The sequence below is a fragment of the Dicentrarchus labrax genome, unplaced genomic scaffold (assembly GCF_905237075.1).
Source record: "Dicentrarchus labrax unplaced genomic scaffold, dlabrax2021, whole genome shotgun sequence".
NCBI lineage: Eukaryota > Metazoa > Chordata > Actinopteri > Moronidae > Dicentrarchus > Dicentrarchus labrax.
This window is the reverse complement of record NW_026136708.1, coordinates 15,733,886-15,756,523: the sequence shown is the minus strand read 5'-3', so window position 1 is coordinate 15,756,523 and position 22,638 is coordinate 15,733,886. Positions and strand designations below refer to the sequence as shown.

The window sequence follows — 22,638 nt, the reverse complement described above, 5'->3', positions numbered from 1 at the left end:
AAAGACTACCTGCGTAAAGTTGATAATTCAATTGGTCCGTCACTTCAAACGACCACTTTTACATTGCACATAGTGATTTGATCCAATGGTACAACAGGAGTACAACATGTGACATCTGGTTGTTCATCATGTGTCCGAAAAACAGAGAAACAAATTAGAAACATATTTCTACTCTGTTGTCTCAGTGGCCAAAGAAAGGAGTTCCTCCATGTGGGAAGAAACCGAGAGAAAATAAACCTCCAGGACGCCAAACCAAACTTGAAGCCTCCCTGTTTATTTCAAAGCTCACAAGTAGGGATTACAAAATTACAGTGCTTCAATTGCAACAGTTCAAGGAGTAGTAGGAGAAGAGTAGGAGAGATGACAGACAAGTTGAGGAATTTTGAGCAAGTCATGCAAAAAGGTGTGGGAGAAGGCCTCCGTTATAATAGCACCCTTTGTGGAAAAAAATAAATCCATCTGTCCGTAGGTCAGTGCAAAAATAGTAATGAATATATGCATACAAAGAAAATAGATATATATTTATATACTGTATATACTTGACCGTTGACTACAGACACAAAGAAAGATACAGAGACTTGTAGAGCGAAGCCCATTTCCACCGGAGCCTCTGAGCCCAAAGCAGAGACTCTTAAACAAGTCTAGTCATAAGGAGGGCACATCAAATATGACAGCTTTGATATTGTTCTATTACAGAACCATGTTTCCAAATAAAAGGGAACAGATACCCAGATGCCTCTTGGAGCTGTCAATCAGGCTATGACCTCTACAGAAAGAGCAGTGTGGGAAAGACAGACAGCACCATAATGACTGCGAGTGTCCCTCACAGACCAGGAGCACACAGCATGCTTCGTTTTCCAACCAGAGAGTAATGTACAGTACGACGGTTACATTGTTCAGTCAAATAGATCATTACATACAAAAGCCATGTGCCGCTGCGGTTGTAGGAACCAGCAGATGGGACGAAAAGGTACATTATTCTTATATAACATTGGCTCAGATGATAAGCACTCTTTTTTTTTTTTTTTGCAAATCACTGAATATAAATGCACAAGCTACAAACGTGTGGTAAATTGTTATTATATACCTTTTTATCATATTCAAATATATTTGTGGAGCACCAGTAGACACCAATGACAACAGCAACAAAAATACAAGTGAGGACACGTTGCCACACAATGTTTTTGTTTTTTTAAACTTCTTTGTTGATAAGTCACACGTAAAAAAACAAACAAAACTCGATCTGAGGCTGCGAACTGGTATTCATGCTCGAAATGTTCGCAAAGACCTCACTGAACAATTTCCATGACAGTTGGGTAAAGACACAACCTGTTACAATTTAATTTGCATAGCATGGATTTTCACATGAGGGATTTTTAGAAGCTTATTGTCGTGAATGTCGGTGTTGTAAAGCCTTTAAGAGTGCACTGTGTGTTTGTATTCACTATGCCATGAATTCTCCTTGCATTCTCCTTCATCTCGCTGACAGAGACACGCGATCACTTCCAAAAAAAACGTTTGGGTTCAGATGTACTTTTGAAGATTTAATGGTCTCACAGAGGCTGTACTGCAAAATAAATGTTGTTGTTTTGGTGCTTTGACAATGATACTGTTAGCCCTGTGCTTCATTTTATGCCTTTATTTTCATGCAAACAATGGAGAGCTGAACACAAACCAGAAGAACATGTGAACATAAACAGAACAGGAGGCATAACTTGTGAGGGAAAGCTGCTTCAAGAACTACAAAATACTGGATGGAGACCTTGTACTCTTTGTTTTTTGGTCTGAATCTCATGTTTAAACTTAAACTGAAGGACAACAGGCTCTTTTATGTGTTGGAAACTTTGACAGCCCTTGGGTTTATCAAATCAAAACCAATTAGATCAAAGATGTGTGGTTGTGTGATGTGTCCGTCTCAGTCTGAAACAAAGCTATTTTTCTTTGTTTGAAGTGGAAAATTAATATTTTGGAGATTCGCTGATCTCTAAAATATAATTTAAACTGTCGCTTTTTATATGGTCATGCCCACAGTCATCTCAACAAGATGAGGTCTTTATACTGTGTGCTAAGGTGGTTAAAAAGGCAAGTAAACTTACCTGAAAAACACACGTGTCCCACCCGGGTACAAAAATTTCCATTTATCATTCCCACTATAACTGTCAACAGCTGAGTCAGTCAAATGTGTGAAAACTGACAAGACAGAGATGCAAATTTTTGATTTTGTTCGGCAACAATGCAAAAATCTGTGGTTTGGATCATGAAGGCATGAAGAAGTAGCAAGTTGAGTTTTTTTTGCTCTTTTCATAGCTATCTACATGTAATTTCTGTAATGTGAGTCAGAAGTGAGTATACTCAGATAAACAGGATGAGGGTAAACTGTGTGTGTGCGCTACTATTTTGTGCGGCCTTGATTTACAATTCATGGTGGTGTTCAGATTCTCCTTCAAATGCCACCATGAGATCAGAGTTACATAAGGAGCATTTTTACCTCAAGGCTTTTTAGCATCTTTAAAAGCAATTTTCCAAAATTCTGCATATGAATCAGGAACAGCAGAAATTATCAGTGTGTCACATGGAGACCAAGAGGAGCTTTAGTCTGGGAGTTAAAGTTCAACCTCGGTGTGTTCTGCATCCGTCTGCACGTGATGGTGTACCATGCGCAGGCCCAGTGGTGACACATGAATTAAGGCATCGATAGAGGCACTATAACAGCACGTGACAGCAGCGCTCGCCTATGCAAGGCAAAAGAGCTCACTTAACTGTAGCTTAGTGTCAGCGACGGGGAGTTGCAAAGGAATAGACGAGGGTCACACTGCTCCTACTGTACCACCACCGTCACATGACACCGCAACGCACAGGAGAAAGTGAATGTTTGCTTGTACCTCAATTCTGCTACCTTTCAATGGACTAAATCATAGCTCAGAACTTGGGGCATCGACACACACACACACACACACACACACACACACACACACACACACACATAGCTACGCAAGGGACTGGGTAGAGTGCATTACAACAGAGCTGGCTCATGAATGAATGGGAGCAAAAAGAACAGAGGAGACAAAAGAAGCAGGCAGTGAAATTCCTCCGTTCTGTTACATTAAACATTACCAGTAGCCCTGTTTTACAATATTCACTGATTATTTCAAAGTGTTCTTTCCTCTGCCAGCAGCCATGCATAAAAAAAGCTCTTTATGGCTGTCTGGTAATATATATATTGCTAAAATATATGCATATGTGAATGCAGGAATGGCAAAACGAAGAAGCAAACACACAAAATATGAATTTGTGGTTCTGTGTATTTTGGAAATACACAGATGACAGACATTAACCCACAAGCAGCACTCAAAAAAATAAAACCCCATTTTTTCTGTCTCTTGTACACATCTGCGCCAAATATTACAGCATAACTGTGTGCACCATAAACATATAGAACTGAACAACAGTAATTACATTAACATCAAAATGGCATCTCAGCAAAGAGCTGGAAATGTTTTGTAATCATTACCCATATATACACATAAGTTCAAGGTCTCAGTTGCATTCCACTCTGAAATTATTGCACAGTAAGCCGCTGTGGGCTCGTCATGGTCACCCCCATAAACCCCTGTATAAAAATAGAACAACAACATTAACACACCAAACAAGTCTTCATCTTTTTTGTTTGTTTTTTTGTTTGTTTTTTTTTGACAGGCACTGCCGTGGCCAACCCCGCCTGAGTCCGCAAACATAAACTGTGTGCCACAGTGTGAGCTTTAAAAGTTTATCTTCTCAGTAATTGCCCCTAAGCATATAGAGTAACGTTTCCAAACCGATTTCCTTTTCCCTCATGTTTGCTCCTCTGCAGTCACAAATGGAAAGCTTCCCACTGACCGCTTCCCCCTTCCCCTATCGCTCTATCTCTATCGCTCTAACTCATCTTCTCCTCCGGGACTTCGGCCAGGTCCAAACAGTAGGGATTTTTGGCATTTCTCATCACCACTGACCCAGAGCTTTGGCACTCCAGAGAGTCCAAGATGAGCATGAGGAGATTCAAGAAGAATACAGCAGCTCTCACACTCCAAACCGGCTCACGGGGCAGCCGGTCTCTCTTAAAAAACAGTGAGAGTGAGTACAAGTGTGAGCGTCGAGTCGAAGGGTTCGCTTAGACGACGGTTTCCACACCAATCAGCTTTGGTGTGAGGATTCGCGGCGTTATTCCATTGTTGAGGTCCTCCTCGAACTCCAACAGCTGGCCCATGAAGTTGAGGTTCGGGGAGATGATGGGCCTCCTGGTTTTGACAAACTTGTAGGCGTCTGTCATGGTCATCCAGGTGTGCTTCATCAGGTAGGCAATCACGATGGTGGCTGAACGAGATACGCCTGCCTGGCAGTGGATCAGAAGGCCCATACCTGCTTGATGTGCTTCCTCTGCAGAGAGGAACATGGAAACAGTCAGAACACCATACAATAAATGCTTTGTTCCTGCAGGGGAAGTTCAGTTATCACACATGATAAGATATTAACGTCCTTTGTGACCAGGCATCTATCTAGGTCTGGTTATCGATCTAAAATATTTCTTTGGTACCGACTGAAATGTTTCTGTAGATTATTGGAAACAAGTGCTGATAATTGGCATCACACGTTTGGTCATATTCACAGTACTTATTCTGGAGTCAGATATTTCATCATTAATAGGAACATTTTGTTTTTGGGCAAAGAGCTTTCTGAAATCTACAACTGGCAAAAGTAGTATGGTAGTAGGGGTGCTTGTGTCTATATTTAACATTTATAGTTTATTTTTCTAATTCAGAGACAGAGAAACATACACAGCACTGTACAGTACTTTTAGACAACTTGTAATCTTAAGTTTAACTAGGTTTAAAAAATCCAAAATAACATTCAAACTCCAGAATGGACCAGGGACAAGAGTCAGACCAAGACCTTCTTGCCATGAAGCAATACTGCTAACCAATGAGACGCCATTAGGGATGCCAGATCATTATCTGGACTACCACTGATGACTTATCCACCTTAAATACAGGCTGAGACTGTGCCATAACTGCTACTGAGTAATTTAAATACATATGTCTCAAAAATCAATCATTTCAATCTACACAACTTCTACTTCTAGTCAAAAACGTTCTCAAATTAAATCAACTGTATTCAGAGGACTTCAAGAATTACGGATTCTAAAAACAATTGTTTCATCATTAAATTAATCGACCCCTTTATCATTCTTCATAATGGACCCTTCTTTTTAACCAATAGTAGTGCTTCCCAACCTGGAGGTCGAAAGTTAAATCTTATAGGTCACAAGAATCATATTTCTGCCACTGTAATATGTATGTAGTCTCTGTGAGGTCAGCCTTAGGATTCTGAGGAGCCATTGCCCAGCATTGGCTTGGCAGTCCTGACTGAAAATGTGCAAGATGTGGAGCGTGGGTAGAGCTGAGGAGGGCTGAATGAAGCCTGGTTGTTAAAACCAGCCGTCTGTGGCAGCACCCACCTGTCACTCAAAGTGGCCTTTAATTATACATAACTTTATGCCTTAATGTAATTTAAATGAGAGAGTTATGTGACGATCCACCCGCGTACAGTTGTCATGAACAAAGAAATTAGCTATAGAGCCTGAAACATTTTTTGTTTTTAGTACCAGGACGTAAACATGTTTATTTCTGCTGTAAGATGGACATTGGGCTTTTTAATACGGGTCCTTATGGAGACTGATTTCTGGTGCCAGCCTCAAAGTGGCCAGCCGACGAATTGCAGCTTTTGTTTCTTCCGTTGGCTTCGTTTGCCAACGATGGAGGTTGATGCCTGATTTCTGCTGGCTACAATTGACAAAATAATGTATTTATTTTAAAATATTTTTTTTAAATTAGCTCCTTTCCCATAAAACAAAGGATTACTGCTTCAGGCTTACAAAAACTCTTTGGTTTAATTGCTCCCGAGCAGCCATTACATCATCACAAGACAAAAGGTTTGGGAGCCACTGTGTTAGCTTACACTTCTGCAGTGAAAACTTCTATTGCTGAACTTGGTGAAAGTTTTCATACCGATGAATTCAAACGCCTCCTCGAAGTACTGCCGCAGGTTCTGCTTGTTGCTGTCTGTGGCGGGCAGGCGCTTGTAGATAAAGAGGCCCGTGTCATAGTGGTAGAGCGGCAGGTGGGTGGTCACGTTCAGGATGTAGCCGATGTTGAAGCGCTGCAGCAGGTTGATGTCCTGAGCGTCTTGCTCGTTCCCCAGATAGAGGAAGGGCAGGATTGGTGTTAGTTCTGCATTCTCTATGTCCGGGGTGGAGGGCAGGGAGTGAGGTAGCGCCCCCGTCAGGCCAGCAGCTGCACCGGTGTCCAAGCCCTCGTGAAGGTGCAGCGAGTGCTCACACAGGTTCTCATGGCTCTGCCTGAAGCAGCTAAGGCCTCCTATGAACAGAAAAGATTGTGACGTGAATACAGTGCTACGCTTCGTGTTTGGTTGATGGGGAGAACAGGAAGTCAAAATATTCAGAAAAAAATTTATAAAACTGTCAAACTGTCATTTTTCTGTTTATTTAAATTTCACCCCCATCCTAACTGTAAACTGGACCTTGTTGGTCTCCCTTGGATAGAACACGAAGCTAACACTGCCAGGGTTAAGGGTTCAATTCCCACTGGAGCCCTCCATGCTAAAAATACATGCTTCTGCCCGCCACATGGCACACGTTTCATCTGGGTAGGACAAGCTTTGCATACACTACTCTGATAAAAGCAACGACAACTCGCTTTAAACAACACTAAAACATTACAGAAATCTCTCAACACTGTTACATTTGGTTATAATTTGAATGTCTGTCTCCATTTGAATATTAAATCAATATGAAGGGATTGTTAGTGTTTCCATTTAAAACAACTGACAGTTAACTCCATTTTAAGAAGGAGGGAAATGGCTACCACTGGCTAAACAACATGAGAAATCCCCCTTGTTAATCTGCAGCTAAATAGACTACTACTAAATGTTTAATATACTGTACTTCTCACTGGACATCTGCACTTCTCCAAATAACAGGTTTGCACCTGTTGCCAGTGATGCCATCGGCCAAAGTTTCCCTTCAGCAGAGTTGAGACTTGTGAAGAGGGGGTGGGTGGGTGGAAAGTGTCGGACACTCAAACCCAGTATCAGTTCGTGTATTGTTCACATTGCATGAGTTGACATCATGCCATGGGAGGTCATCGCACAACTTCCCCTTGGTGACCTGGCAGGTGGGGATCTCCTGTCAACTGTCAGGAGAGTGTTTTTACCATAAAACAGCCCGACTGTTGACCATGAAGAGAAAAGATTCATGTAATGATGTGCTGGTACAGTTCTCACTATGGTAGGGTGTCATGGTAATAATTACACTACAGTAAATAAAAGAAAGGGAAGTCTTTATAGGCGCTGCACCAGTGTCAACAAGACGTTAGAGGGAATTTCCACCTATACTGATGTTTTTCTTTCATGTTTAAAGATTCTGAGCTCATAAGACAGAACTGTGTTGAACATCTGTATTTTTAAAAACCTTTTATCACACATACATCTTTGTTTAAAATGCCAACATTTAAATGATTTACAAGATCAGAATTATTGATCAGACTATTTTACCAGACTGTGTTTATCTTGCATCTTACATCTTTATGTCTAAATGTAAAGCAGCATTCATTTTTTTGGTACTTAAGGGCAGTGAAACAAGCTGTAAACACGATATTTACATATTATCACATTTATAAATATACTGTTGTGTTAGCAAATCTTTTGACAGCATTCATATGTAGTGTAAATCCCAAATTCACTCTCTTTCTAGCTCTGTTTTGGTCTCCACCAACTTTGGAGGGAAACATCTGTCTCTTTAGTTGCTAATAACTCCACTATGTTCACCAGCTACTGTACAATTTATCAGAGCTTTTTCTCAGAAAATTAGGTTAAAGAGAGCAGTGAGACTGAAACGAAAATAATATATTTGTCGGTTTTAAAACCCAAACCCACCGACCACAATGGAAAAATCCTATGAGTTAATATCCGCTGATTTAGGGGAAGCCAACATATTTTGACTAGGACCAACAAACAGTCAAGAGGCTAAACTAACCACGCAGTGAACTGTGAAAACCTCTTTCTATTTTGGCTCAAACTGGCCCAAAGACTTTCTTTTCTGGTCAAACTCAGCTGATAAATAGTAAACAGAGAATAACAGAACCTCCAGAAGCAGCACATTGCTGTGAGATGAAATCTGTCGAGTGTGACCGTCTGTTATTATCTCTAAACTAAACTCACGGAGGAAAACATGAAAACTGTGTATCACTTTCATAGGCCACAGGCTCAGTTCCTGCTTAGAAAATACCGCTTCTGCCTCGCAAGGCCCCCTCGCCACAGATCTGCTGTTTCCAGTGCTTACCCTAAACCTTCCAACACCACTGACATGTTGTTTATGGCAATTCTGACGGATTAAATGTAACCTATTACTGCTTTAAGCTGCAGCGGGGCAGCGATGGAAGATTTTTTGTGTTTCCAGCAAAGCAGAGAAGCACACAACGACCACGTTACGATAAAGCATGACTAAGACATGAGCGAATATGAGTAAATTATTCAGCAGCGTTGGTGCAAACATGTTCCAAATATGTCAACTACTGTTTATAATAATAACATTCCCCTGCCTACTTCCTCGACTTATAACAGCTCATATATTTTAAGGAAGTGAAGAATTAGTCAACGCTACATTTAGAAAGAAGTAAAAGCATATTATTATTAATTAGGGCTGGTTTTGTTCATGTTTTGGTAAAATATCCACCATTAAATCACACATCCAAAGTATTGTATTATATAGGAGGGAATATAGGCTACAATCAAACATAGTGTGTGAGATCCTGACCATCCATGATATGAAAAAGGATGTGTAATGCAGATAGAAAAAGTCAGGCTGAGCCATTTGGTTCCCTCAGCCGAGAGGATGTCTTGCATTTTGCAAGAATTAAACCCGGGGAAGAAAGAACAAGACAGTCTGCCTGTTCCTCCCACTGAGGCGAGCTTCAGACAGACACCGACGCAGGATGAGAGACTGGACGAGTCTCGTCCATCAAAGTACACGAGAGGACGACGAGAAGAGATCAAGGTGCTGTGATCTCACGGCTAGACGGTGACTCTGAGGCATTCAGGAAACACTCACAGCCCAGCCCCCAACACGACATGCTGCTCCAGCTTCAAACACACACACACACACACACACACACCAAAGATAGAAAACATGGCAGCGACCCAGGGACTGCTATCTCAGCAGGCTGCCTTATTTACTAACAGCTGCTTCTAACTCTCTGCAAAATGTGTAATATGTGTCATATAGAAAGCCGGTGAAGAGTGTGTGCGTATGTTTAATGTACACAGAGTGAGCGTTGGCTCGATTATACGTGCAAAAAGCTGTTGTTTGTTGTTTTATAAGTGCTGACAGGATGATACAACTACAACCGATGTGTTTACAGGCAATATCAGCTGACCAAAACAATAAAGGTTTGTTTAACAGGCTTTACACACACAGCACACATTGTTATGCAAACACACTAGTTTCTTATTAGTTTATATCGCCACTAAGCTTCTACCACTGTTCAACTGGACATTGCTTTCAGATGTCTGAACTGATTTACTCCCTCCAGACTCAAACTTAAGCCCATGAAATTGTGGTTTCTATCCCATTTTTTATGCTGGAAAAGCCTTATTTCCTTCTTCCCCCAAGCCTTGACCAACCCACTTAGGTGTTACCTTTGAGGATGATGGGGTCCTTGCCCTCCCTCCTCAGTGACTCCAGGACCACATGCAGTGGCTGGGAGAATGTCAGCCTGTTGGGGTCCATGGTGCTCTCATCGTAAACCACAATCTCTTTGGAGAAGATGCCCTTATAAGAGTCCTTGCCCTCGCGGCAGGAGATCAGGTCCAGCACAGTGATCTTGCCCTGCTGCAGCCGCCGCCGGCTGATCTTGTCAGAGCAGTTGATGTGCACGGCCCCCCGGATGTGGCTCTTGTTGTACTCCATGAAGGGCCGGCAGTCGATGATGACCGGCACGGGCCCTACGGGGTGCCCCATGGGGCAGCAGGTCATCCGTTTGGCCAGTTCATTGGGTTGGATGACCCTCACAGCTGACAGGGCCTTCGGGGTCCCTGGGGTGAGACTGGGGGCGCTTAATGCTTCATGGTTACTGACCATAGGAGTGGGGGGCCCGGCATAGCTGAGGTTGGGGCTGCTGGCGCTCACCTGGCTGTGGTTGAGGCTCTGGCTGTCCTTCTCATAGGTAGTCACAGAGCAGCAGCTGGCACTGCTGCATCCACACGACAACGAGCGCGTGGAGCCCTTGGATGAGGGCATATACGTTACAAGATTGGCCGTCGCCCGGATCTTCACCACGGTGGTGCTGATGACTGTCTTGCTGCTGCTGCTGGTGGTGATGGAGTCCAGGTAGCTGGTGTCCAGGCGCAGTTGGAGTTCCTGAGGTCGGATCGGCCTTGGCAGCGCCACCACAATTCTGTCGTCGAGAGGAGATGGAGGCATGGGGAGGCTGAGGGCTGGACGTTTACGGAGAAGTCAACAAGCCGCTCTGTGGGGACAGAGAGGAGCAAAAATATGAGGCAAGGAGAAAGAACTAGTTTGGTTCAATCAATTGTGCATCCAGTGATTCAGATCCAGGCTGCGAATGAACGAGCGGAGAGTAGAAAGGCTGACCTCCTGTCTGTTTGATCAACATGCAAACTAGAAGACGGCTGCTGAGGCCAAATATTAGTAGTGTCAACACCTGCAGGGCTACACCCAACTTGGTGGGACATTTTTAGACATGACAGGCTGGCCACTAATAATAAACACTGAAATCATCATCACAGAGTCCGGTGTAACTGAATCACTTTGTAATTAAAATGACTGATCCTCCAGATACTGTACATGTGTTTGTGTCTGTGTGTGTGATGTTGAATGTTTCATCCCAACTCCGGTCTGCCTGATCCAAAGCTTTTATAACAAGAGAGAGGGAAAAAAAGAGAAAAAGATAAAATACTGCATCAACGCTACGCCGCAGTTTGGTCTCTCCCCCAAATGGAAAGTCGGGGTACAAAAAAAACACACACACACAGAGAGAGAGAGGGAGAGAGAGGAGGGGGTGAGGTTGGTGGTGGTGGGGGGGGGCAATTCCTTTTGATCACCAGCCTGAGCATTTTAAAAGCATGTCATCCTGGCATATTATGTAAAGACACCCGCCGAGCACTGCCTGTCCCGGCCATTGCCATCCCTTCACGGTGCAGCTCCAGCTTTTAAAAAAAAAAACAGAAATCATTCATGGCCAAATTCATTGAAGAAACCGGCATGAGAACGTGCCGAGAATGTGATATGGCTCTCAGGACGAGACTAACTGATCAGATGAGCTGAACGCGGAAGGAAATTCAATTTCACGCCGCCGTATATAAAAGAAAATAAAATAATAAAAGGGATAAAAAAAAAAAAAAAACGGTTGCATTGTAAAGGTTTGTGGAATATAACTTTGTCGCAACGGTGGGATATAATAAAAGATAACATCTGTAATTAAAAATAATAATAATAATAATTCATGTAATAAAAATAATTACACAGCGACAATAAAAAAAAAAAAAAACACTAATAAGCCTCTAAAGTGGTCGCAGCAATTTACATTCCTTCTTCATTAATTAGAAAATCGCGTGAAATCTCTATGACTGTGCATTTCAACAACAACTTGGACACTTCATTTTCCCCCAAAAAAACTTGCCTTCTGCTTACCGGTGTGTGTCGCGGTTCACTGTAGACGGATTTATTATCTCCGCTCGCTGACAACGTTGCCTCCATTCAGTCCGTCCCAGTGTTGTGGAGCGGCAACATTGTATTATTTTTTTTGCGGGGTACTTTTTTTACCCTGCTCTCCACAGAAATAATATTGAAGGAAGTCTGCCAGCCTACAGAAGTCCTGCAGCGGGATTGACGCGACTGTGAGCCAATGCGCGACTTCATTAATATTAAATTTGATCTTTTTTTTTTTTGTACAGTGAGGTCCGGCCCTGCGGTGGGAGGGGTTTGGGCCGGGGCTGTCTGCCGTCTGTGGCTGGCTGTCGCTTGAACTGCCTTCAGTCCCTCCACGTACCAGCGAGGATGATGTCACTGGCAGCCAATCAAAAGTCTCTCCAGGAGGCTCGAGGAAGAAGACGCGGTGCCTTCACGTGCTGCTCGTTAAAAAAAAATTTTTAAAAACCCCTTAAGGTACAGTAAAAAAAAAAAAAAAGGGAAGTGGAGCCACCGAAAAGGAGATAAGAGCTACTTTTGTGCTGCAGTGGTAGAAGAAAGGCAAGTAAAAGCGAATTAGATATATTAATAGTGTGTTCATTTAATATTAACTTAATTATACATCATTTTAAAAAAGCAGGTGTGCAAATTAATATTTTTTTTAGAATTTCAACACATTGGTAGAAAAACTTGAGCCATTCAAAAAAAATAAGCCGTCCATTCACAGATAGACATCATTGAAGAGCAGCGGTGCAGTTTTTGATTCAGTGTTGCTTATGATAAGATACAAGTGAAATAACTGTGCAGCAGTACAATGCAGTGAAGAGTGCAAATATAAAGTATCAATAAAGGTACAATTCCACTAAATACAATGTTCATAACTTGAGTTGCTTCTTGAAGAGCTATTGATACTAATTCCTGTGAAATTATTATATTATTGTCAACTGGTACAGGTAAGTCTTTGCATGAATCACATGACATGAGCTGACTTAAAAGGCAGTCGCAGTAAGAAAAGCACAGGTGGAAATAATAAATGATGGCTGAATTTTGTTCAGTGTCCTCATGCTGGCTCGCTGTCACTGTCGTGGCTTACTGGGACGTTTGAGTGCCATCGTTAGTGTTCTTTAATGTTTCTTGTTCCTTGGTCAATGGACTAGCCTTCCACCAAATGTCATTTAAAGCTGACATGTTTTTAAGATATCCTGCCAACTAATAGATAAAGAAACAGACCAAAACTGTGACCTCCTTAGAAGAGGTGATCAACAAAATAAAAATTCCAGTAGTAGTATCCTGCCTACAAAAGGTCTACAAACCTGTGTGTCTTTATATTGAAATGTCTCCGTATCCTGTATCTTTTCATTTCCTCACTCATCTTTCTGGCCAGCGTTTTTTCAAATGAATCATTTGAAGGCCTGCTGAGCTCGCCGGACGATATCTGCACTTTTATGAACAAACAAACCGCTTTCTCACATTTTCATTTTGCTTCAGCTGCACTTCTCCTGATGTTTTTTGCCTTTCTAGTTTTCCTCAGGCTACAGTACAAATCCAGTCTCTTGTGAGGAGCTTGAACATGTATGAACATTGTCACACACACTCTCCCAGTTTTCCTGCAATACGTGGATTTTTCCCACAGCACTTGAAGGCAGTATTACCTCTATGACAAAACCATGAAACAAACCTGACAATACCAGTTCAATCTTGCTAATATCTACAATAAAAACAGTTAACCAGAGTGAGGTTATTAGACACTTTAAAAGGCCAATGTGTAGGATTCAGTGGCATCTGCAGATTGCAACCATCTGAATACAGCTCAGCCTTCTAAGTAGGAGGAACATCTCTCCTCTGTAGATAAAAACATCTCATTCTAAGATAAAGAAAACATACCTATGAATATTATACTCTTTTCCTGCCAGTAAATCCTCCTAAATGTTACACACTGGACCTTTAAGACAGCTGTGCCTGTGTAATTTACTTGGACATGTCATTTTGTTCTAATTGTGACTAATCTGTATTTTTGGTCTGAGTCACACATGTCTGACAGGTTGCATAAGTTATCGCTTCATTTCCTCACTTACTTAAAAATATCAATTGACCTTAAAGCGTGGAGAAGTACAGAAAGCGAGCTAACTGTAGTGTAACATAATGAAAGAACTAAAATGCATAATAAGCTTGTGTAAGACAACAAGTGACCTGTGTGAGAGAAAAGGAGGTAGCATTATTGGTGGTAATAAGTAGGTGTCTTTGGCAGGAGTGCTATTGAGCAAGTGCCAAGTTGGCTGACTGCAAAGTCCCATATGACAGGACCCATGTTGCAGTGAAAGGGTCTCGCTGGCTTCAAACCCCAAATATAATCTGAGCTCTCTATTTATCCTCATTGGCAACCTGAAACAATGCGGGGCATGTGTCATTGCTTCTATTATTAGCCCCCTGTACAGTTATTTATAAATGGACACAGCTGATCAAAGCCTATTCGGATTGGATTCCCAGTTACTCCTGTTTCACTTGTGATAAAGGGTAAGTGAACGAGCACCCCGGGCCTTCAGAAGAGACCCAAAGTGGTCTTGTTTTGTCTTGTGAGATTTAAAGGTCCAGTGTGTAACATTCAGGAGGCACTATTGACAGAAACTGAATGTAATATTCATATGTTTTCATTAAAATTGTGTTTTTTCTTTCCCTAGAATGAGCAGTTTTTATCTACAGACACCCGCAGGTCATCTTCCGTGAAGGCTGCCATGTTTCTACAGTAGCCCAGAACGGACAAACCAAACACTGGCTCTATATAGGGATGTTCACGTTTTGGTAGCGACAAGTTTCTCCTTCATGCTTGGAAAAGGGAGGGTGAAGCGAGTGAGTTGCAATCTGCAACTACACGGCTAGATGCCAGTAAATCCTACACACTGGTCCTTTGATGAAATGGCAAAATCATTTAAAATGTTTGTGTTTATTCATGTAAAATCCAAAACATTGTAAAATTGATCCTTTTAAAGGACAAAAATAAAAACCAAAGAGGTAAATTTGTTATATAAACCTCTTTTAAATTAAACAAATAACACATCATCACTCTCTAGTGAAAACTGTATCTCCAAATTTGGTGATTTAATTTTTTATTAGATAAACTGAAGGATTAAGTGTTGTTTTATACAGTAATGGAACATTTACTCACTTACTTAATACTTTATGCTACTTTATACAATATCTGACAGCTGTTACTTTTCAGTTATTACACACAAAACATATAATCAGTCTATAAAATACTCAAAAACTCAAAAATTAATAATAATATAGTAATAAAATAATATCTAAACATGTGAGACAGTGAACAGTCTTTTAAAATGAGAAGCTTGTACGAGACCTGTTGGGAATTCAAACACTGCAAGCAGTGTGACCAGTTATGTAAATTGAACCACCAGTTCTGCCTGAATGACTGGTTTCATAAGGTCAAATGTTTGTTGAGCTGACACTGATATTCTCTCTTACTGTTGTCAGAGTTTATAGATCTACAGTAATATATGGGCTCTTTTTCAGGACATGAATGAACGTCTGCACCAGAAGATAAGAGGGATTACGAAGTTTGCACCATATAAACTGTGATAACGATCAGATAAGAGATCAGTGTTTTTGATTAAGAGTTTGCAGTTATCACGTTGACATGTTAGTGATGATGATAGGGGACAGTGTAGAAGAATTTAACAGGTTACCTGGAAGTCATGCGGGTTCCTAAAAGCACTCATCTATTTAACTGTAGATGAATAGATGAACTAAAACAACCTTATGTCAACCCGGTCTCCTAGAAGTTACATTTATATTCTGCTGATTAGCTTTTCAAAGTGCAATTGCTGCCTTATGTTCATTTGCAACTTTGGGTAATGTAGGAAGAGCTCTGTTTGTCTACGGTGGGCTGAGTGTTTGGACAAGGTTTGAGGGAGATGGTGGGCGTACAAAGCGCAGCACTGTAAGACTTAAATTTACATTCTGGGTCCCACGTGTGGTGAGGTTAAGGCAACAAAAGCACTTTGGTTGAGGTTTGGGGATTGATCAGCGTTTTGGTTAAATGTTAATGAAGTTAAATACTCCCTGTCTTGTGCTTCAAGTCACTTTATATACGTTTAATCATGCTACAGTTTCTACAAGTGGATACAATCTGAACGAGCAGATATTGTCACAACATGTAAATGATTAATTTAAAAAGTTTCCTCGTTACAAACAAGAATTATACAATCTAGAAATAAAACACATCGGACTCAGTGTGTAAGGTGTCTGTACGTAATTTTAATCAGATGATGGATTAAAAAAAACTCATATAGACTTAAAGGCCTTAAGAGGGTATAAGTTTACCATGTTCACCATCGGACTGACAGGCTGACAGACTGACATTGCCACCCCCAGTAAGCTAAAAGTGTAATTCAGGTTGCATTATGTTTCTCTCAAAACATATTTTCTGGGGCGCTCACCTGGTAGAGCAGGTGCCCTACATAGGAGAGTCCTTAGCGCAGCACCCCAGGTTCGACTGCAACCTGTGGCCCTTTGCTGCGTGTTGCCCTCCCCCTTCCTATCAATCTACATCTGTCATATCGAATAAAGCCCCAATATGTATATATGTATAAATGTATAAATATATAGTGAGTGATATCAGGTGATATTTAATATTATTAGATTGTTATTGACAATTGAACATCGTGCTTTAACACATTGCTAAATATATATATATAAACTAACCACAGTGTCTAATATATATTTTTATATGTACTTGAGGTAAAACATTTGTCCTCAGAGTGGAAAAACTTGTTTTTGTGTGAGATGTTTATTTCCTTTTTGTGCTGCTTGATTTAACCATTTGTGTTGTCACATTTACAGGAAAATTGAGGGATGCCAACATTACATTAACACCAGTAATCTCTCAATTCTGTTGTCATAGGAAACTGTGTGCAGGTGGATGTTGATTGCTGCTGATGAAGGGTTTTCAGATGTCATAGGCTTTTTATTATTTCATTTTCTCGACAGGATGAGAAACCTCGTTTTACAACCATTTTCTTCCTTCTGCGAGATCTTGAACTGGATTGAGCCGTCAATCTTCCTTTTATAAATGTCAGCCCGTGGAAAACATGACAGAGTGTGGCTTTGTGTATCTGTTTAGAGATCACACACATGGTATGAGATAATGTCAAACTTTGATGTGAAACACAGGCAAGTGGTTAGCCTTATTCTTTCAGCATGGAAAAAATGACAGATCATGGGGCGGTATTCGCTGGCCCAGATGAAAGACCTAAACCACTTCCTGACTTCAGCAAAGGTGCAGACTCAATGTCACATTCAGAGAAGCACAGTAAGATCTCAACCTTATGTAACCTTGGAAACCAGTTGTCATACGTGCATTCATTTAGCAAAGACCCAGGAGACACTGTTTGAATTACAAATTAGCCCATTTACTAATTGCTGTTTTTAGTCTTTAATATGCAAAATACTGCCCCACTCGCTCCCAGTACTTCATCCCATCTGGCCATTATCTTCATTTCTCTCTCAATGCTGAGGATTTAAGAAATGGAAAAATGTTGCTACTGATGGTTTCTAAGAGGGAATGGGCACAGATGGGCCTACTGCAGACTCAACAGCTTGAAAAGCAACATGTCCAGCGATAGCAAAGAGGGACACTGCCAAAGATTCAACAGCCTGTCGACCTATGCCCCTTTACTTTCTGCATATTTATCAGCTCCCAGCCCGTCAGGCTGTAACACAACACACACCGTTCAAAACGTGTCTAACCTCTTGAAACTTGATGGGTTGATTATCTCTCTGACTGTCATTTGAAATCTATTTCATTAGCTTCATTTGGCAACTTAATTGAATGAGCGAGACCTTAACCGAGGACTGACACAGCTTTCCAAAATAACATTCTGTTCATCATTAATGCTCGGGCTGTGTGACTATCATTGTGCAAACTATTGGAGCTTTGAGAGCCCAAAAAAAAAAAAAAAAAGATTGTCAGCCCAGTCTGTCGATGCATTATGGTGCCTCCCTCTGAAATACTGTCACACCATGACTGCACGTCTTTGTTTATTTTCTGATTTATTGGATGGAAAGTCGATTTCCTGTCTAAACTTTTGTAAGTACTGACAGTATGTGACAAACAGGAGTTTCAGAGTTTGACATGGAGTTTAGATTTGAAACATCACATGGTGACAAAACTCCCCCAAATACTAAATGTAATATCTGAAGGTCTGATGAGATCAGTGACTGTATCCAACATGTAAATTGGGAAACACATCTTCGATTTCATCTCCACACAGAGAGGGGCATTGTTAGTCAACATTACACCGATAAATAAATAATCATGTTGAAATGGGACAGAAGCCAAAAAAATAAATTGATAACAACTTGTAAATATTTGTTTTAAACAAAACAGTGTTTACTTTTCATGTTTGGATACTATTCTACAACAGATGAAAGTCTGGATGTAATAATAATAATGAGTCATAAACATAAACCAGATAACACAAAATATGCCACAAAATCTGAACTAAACAGAAATAACAGAAGCTGACATTCAACTGACATTTCAACTACTTTCAGTGGTTACACTTCGATTGACTTTTAACCTTTTGAACAACACAAAAAAAATCTTCTTTGCCTCTTCTGACTTGCACCACTTGCACTGGTCAAACACAGTTTACTCCAACTGCTTTCAGTGTTTACGCTTCACTCTACACTTCAACTGACTTATTCTCTTGGTTACACGCACACTAATTCCTCTCAGGACTTCACTTTACTTTAACTGACATTTTGAGGTCAATTTCTCACCGAGGCTTCGACTGACATTTCAACTCCTTTCAGCACTTTCGCCTCAACTGATACCCAAACTTCATTTAGGGATCACACTTAAATTTAAACATCAACTTTTTTTAGCACTGCCATTTTACAGTAACTGTCATTTTAACTGCTTTCTGTAATTAATAAAAATCTAACTCAAACTGGTTCAGTATTTTAACTATTTAAAATGTTTCAACTGTGAGCAGCTAGCACACACAAATTTCTCCGGAAAATGTATATTTTAATTTTCTTTTAATTTATTTAACTAAATGAGATTAAAAATCTTCTTTTCAAGAGCGTCCTGGGTAAGGTAGGTAGCAATTCACACAATACGCCACAAAATTAATCAGAAATGACAGAAATTAACATTTTAACTGCTTTTATCTTTAACTTATCAACTGCAATTTCAGCTCCATTTAATGATTAAAAGTCAACCGACACTAAAAACCCTTTCAGCTCTCTCGTCTTCACCTTTGAATATCAACAAAAAACACCTTAACTTTCACAACTTTCACTGTTCATACACAATTAATACAACTACTTCAGTGTTCACACTTCAACTGAGCTCTTCCGTTTAAACTGAAACATCCAGCTCTATTTATCGCCTACACTTTGGTTGACAATACAACACCTTTGACTTAAATTGCAACTTTGAAACTACTTTCAGAACTTCTTCTTCAACTGTCCATATTTGATCTGTTTAAAATGTGTCTTGCTGCTTATTCTTCAGCTGACATTTTAACTGTATTCATCTTGTTCTCTTACACTGACATTTAAACTCGTTTCAAGAATACTCTTCAACTGACACTTCAAACCCGTTCAGGCCTTGGGTCTTCACATTTGAACAACAGTAAGAAAATGTCTTCACCTCCACTGACTTCCACAGTCATTATAAACTCAAGAATGTTATTCCAAATTATGAAATCATATAAAATATTGCATTGTAAATATGCAAAATTGCACCTTAATACAAACCTGAGCTGTCTAAAGTCAAAGAAACACCAATAAAGACAATCAATGTATTACTGTATCTGTGTGTTAAGAAGGATACATTAGTATTAGTAATACATTTCATAAGTCATCTTGTGATACCCACCTCCACTAAAACCATCTCACAACCCTGAGGCGAGTTCCAACTGAAGACTGAGAACGACTGAAATTAGCTTGAAGGCAGTGAAAATAAAATAGAAAACTTTTTTTTTAAATTACTAAAAGGACAAATGTCTCTGTTAAGTGTTGCCTGTGCGAGGAGGCCAGTGGCTGTGACAGATTACCGGGTGAAGTATGGTTTACACCTAACAATAACATCTACATCCCTGAACTCATAACAACCCTATTTTCTCTGAGTTGGGCTAGTCTGCTCAGTATTATTCATTCAAGTTGGCATGTCCCTTCGCCTGAGGAGGGGTGAATCATCCCCGCGGTCACTTAGCAACAACCAAATATTGTCTAGTTAACGATCACAAAATTTAAACATTCACTCTCACTTGCTCGCATGTACACTCACGCTTATAGCGCATAAAGTCAGTGATGAAGCGTCACTAATCCTGATATACGGTGGTGCTTGACGTACATATGGCTGTACGTTGCACTCACAGATTTTTGGTTTACCTCATGCTTTGATGAAGTCTGAGATAATGATCTCAAGAATAGCAAATACTGTCATTCTCCCTGCAGTGGGAGCCCAATTTAATTCTGACCTTATCCCAGAATGGAAGCATATCATACACATGGACGGATTTACACGACTGAGGGTATTAGATGATGTCCCCTGATATTAATACCCATCGCCCACAGCGAGTGTCTGTTTATTAGGCGTTTGTGTCTTCTTAGAGGTTATAAACCAAACTTCTCAGCCGTGACCCTCGAGTGGAGCAACTTATCAGAACTACTCGCTCGCCCTCGACCTCTGAAACAAACACAGGGATAACACAATATAAATAACAATGACTCTCTCTGCACTCGCCGCTAATCATGTCTAAATAGCAACTGTTTCTAGGACAGGGGGTCACCTGCTGCATGGCTGTGTGGGAGCCAGGGCCTTTTAGCTCTGCATGGCTGTCCCAGAGGGGGATGAGGTTTAACCTCTGTTGGCAGCTGCTCTGGACTATAACTGCAATAAATAATACTGTAAATGAGTGAGAGATAATGTATAACAAGTCAGGAACTACAGGATCATGCTGAAACCCTAGTTCACAGTTATCTGGCATCGTTTGAATGTGAAACTATGAGATTTTGTGTCTTTATTGAAGGAGATTTTTTTTTAATAAAGTGAGTTTCTGTCTACACGTTTCCTGGAGTTGGCGGTAGTGTTAGCTGTTAATGCTTGTCTCCTTTCCTTTGTCTCTTCAGACACAGTTGCTAACGCCTCAGTTTCCCTACATTATTCTACACAAGCTGTGGCGGCTGTCAGAAATGTAAAACGCTTCACTTCCCGTATGACAGAGGATGATTTTGCAAGGAAAAACCAGACACCAGGTGTATGGAATAGCAAATGTAAAACCTTTTGTGAATCACCTATTGAATTACAGATGTGCTCAGTTATTGAATAGTGAATAGTAAATCAATATATTTTATTTCTTCTATAGCTACTGGACACATAAATATGACTTTTTGGAGCACTTACTGAAACTTTTAAAACCTTTTGCAATCATAAAGTTTATAAACTTCAACTAAAACCAACCTGGGTTTTCAGTTATAAAAGGTTAAGAAAGTTTATTCATGTAGTGGAATTTACTCCTTTAATCAACACTGTGTCAACTGGCTTATCATGATAACATCAGACTGATATCATTACAGCTACAGGTAGTAGCACAAATAGAGATAGTGTAAACCGTCATATGCTGATATGACCGTTAACTGACGTACTGGTGGTTCGCCTTCAGCTGCCTCAATTATATTCTGGTGTCAGTTAGGTGTGTTATGCAAACAGGAAGTGATTAACAGGATGTGATGAACACATGAAACGTAGACGAGGAGCAAAGTAAACAAACACTCAACTGACCAACTTCAGACCATTTGCATCTCTGGTGCCTTTAGTTTGTTTTAGGTATTATTAGATATATTATACTAGGTATTTATTATTAGTATGCAAACTCACTGGATAAGAAAGTGTACATTTTAATGCTTTAATTGATGTAAAGTTGTTATAAAGGTGGTACAACCACTATTATCATTTTGACAAAAAAAGGCCACTCACTCACTTTTTTCCAGAGCTTTCAACTGCTCTTATGATCTTCAAATAGAGTTTGCCGTTTACAATTTTGAATATTATTACAATATTACTGTACATTACTGTTGAAGCGTTGTATTAATGACACCAGGTACTAATTTGTTATAATCTGCTACAGGAACTACAGATGAAAATGAGCTCATTAGTTAACTCTGACATATTTACATCGATGTGTAAACTGTTGATTAATGTGAGTTGTCCCTGGTAAACGAATAAGTAAATACAATTAAATTAACGTAATCAAAAATGTTATAAACTGTGTATCATAGCTCTCCTGTGAAAACGATTTTTGCCATAACATCAGCTGTTCATGAGCTAAGAAAAACAGCTCTGTGACTGTGGCATTTTACTATAAACTATATTCTAAAAGGGTTTTTGTAGAAGAATATTTTTAATCCATAAAAGGAAAACTTAATTCTTTCAGTCACCACATTTGGACAACGATGATGTGTTGATCATATAACCTGCATCCAAAACACAGATGTTCCCTGTTTTCAATTTAAAACAATACTTTGTGTTATTCTGCTATCTGCGGCCCACATCAGCAACTACTTTAAAACATATTGTACTCTATTAGAAAAAGAGTCCTCCTGGGAGCACATCATGTGACCCAACGATCTTTGTCCTCAGATTTTCTCTCCCTTTATCTGAGTCTCCTTGGAAAACTAATGATGTCCTTTCATGCTCTTCTCCTCCTTGTTCACAGACTGACAAAGTGGAAGCCCACAATGCAGGAAAGCTGATGAGTATGCAAATGACTGGCGACAGAGAGAGAGAGAGAGAGAGAGAGAGAGAGAGAGAGAGAGAGAGAGAGAGAGAGAGAGAGAGAGAGACAAAGGGAGAG

General features: G+C 40.3%; 1 protein-coding gene and 1 long non-coding RNA gene across 4 annotated transcripts in view; one reads left to right on the top strand and one right to left on the bottom strand.

Moving 5' to 3' along the window:
• LOC127368083 (uncharacterized) overlaps positions 1 to 20,853 on the top strand; it is a 72,965-nt gene extending 52,112 nt beyond the window's left edge. The window contains exon 3 of the long non-coding RNA XR_007885582.1: positions 12,025 to 20,853. This is a non-coding gene — a long non-coding RNA (uncharacterized LOC127368083). The remainder of the gene's footprint in view (positions 1 to 12,024) is intronic.
• dusp10 (dual specificity phosphatase 10) lies at positions 254 to 11,960 on the bottom strand. 3 transcript variants are annotated; one of them, XM_051408530.1, is made up of 4 exons: positions 11,751 to 11,956; positions 9,748 to 10,577; positions 6,042 to 6,410; positions 254 to 4,413 (listed from the first exon to the last, which is right to left on the bottom strand). In XM_051408530.1, the coding sequence occupies exons 2-4, from the start codon at positions 10,529 to 10,531 to the stop codon at positions 4,148 to 4,150; spliced, it is 1,419 nt and encodes a 472-aa protein (XP_051264490.1). In that variant the 5' UTR covers positions 10,532 to 10,577; positions 11,751 to 11,956; the 3' UTR covers positions 254 to 4,147. The 3 variants fall into 3 exon arrangements, with proteins under 3 accessions (XP_051264490.1, XP_051264488.1, XP_051264491.1); XM_051408528.1 differs by having other exon boundaries at positions 11,762 to 11,956; XM_051408531.1 differs by having other exon boundaries at positions 4,341 to 4,413; positions 5,992 to 6,410; positions 11,762 to 11,960.
• Positions 20,854 to 22,638: the final 1,785 nt, after the last annotated feature.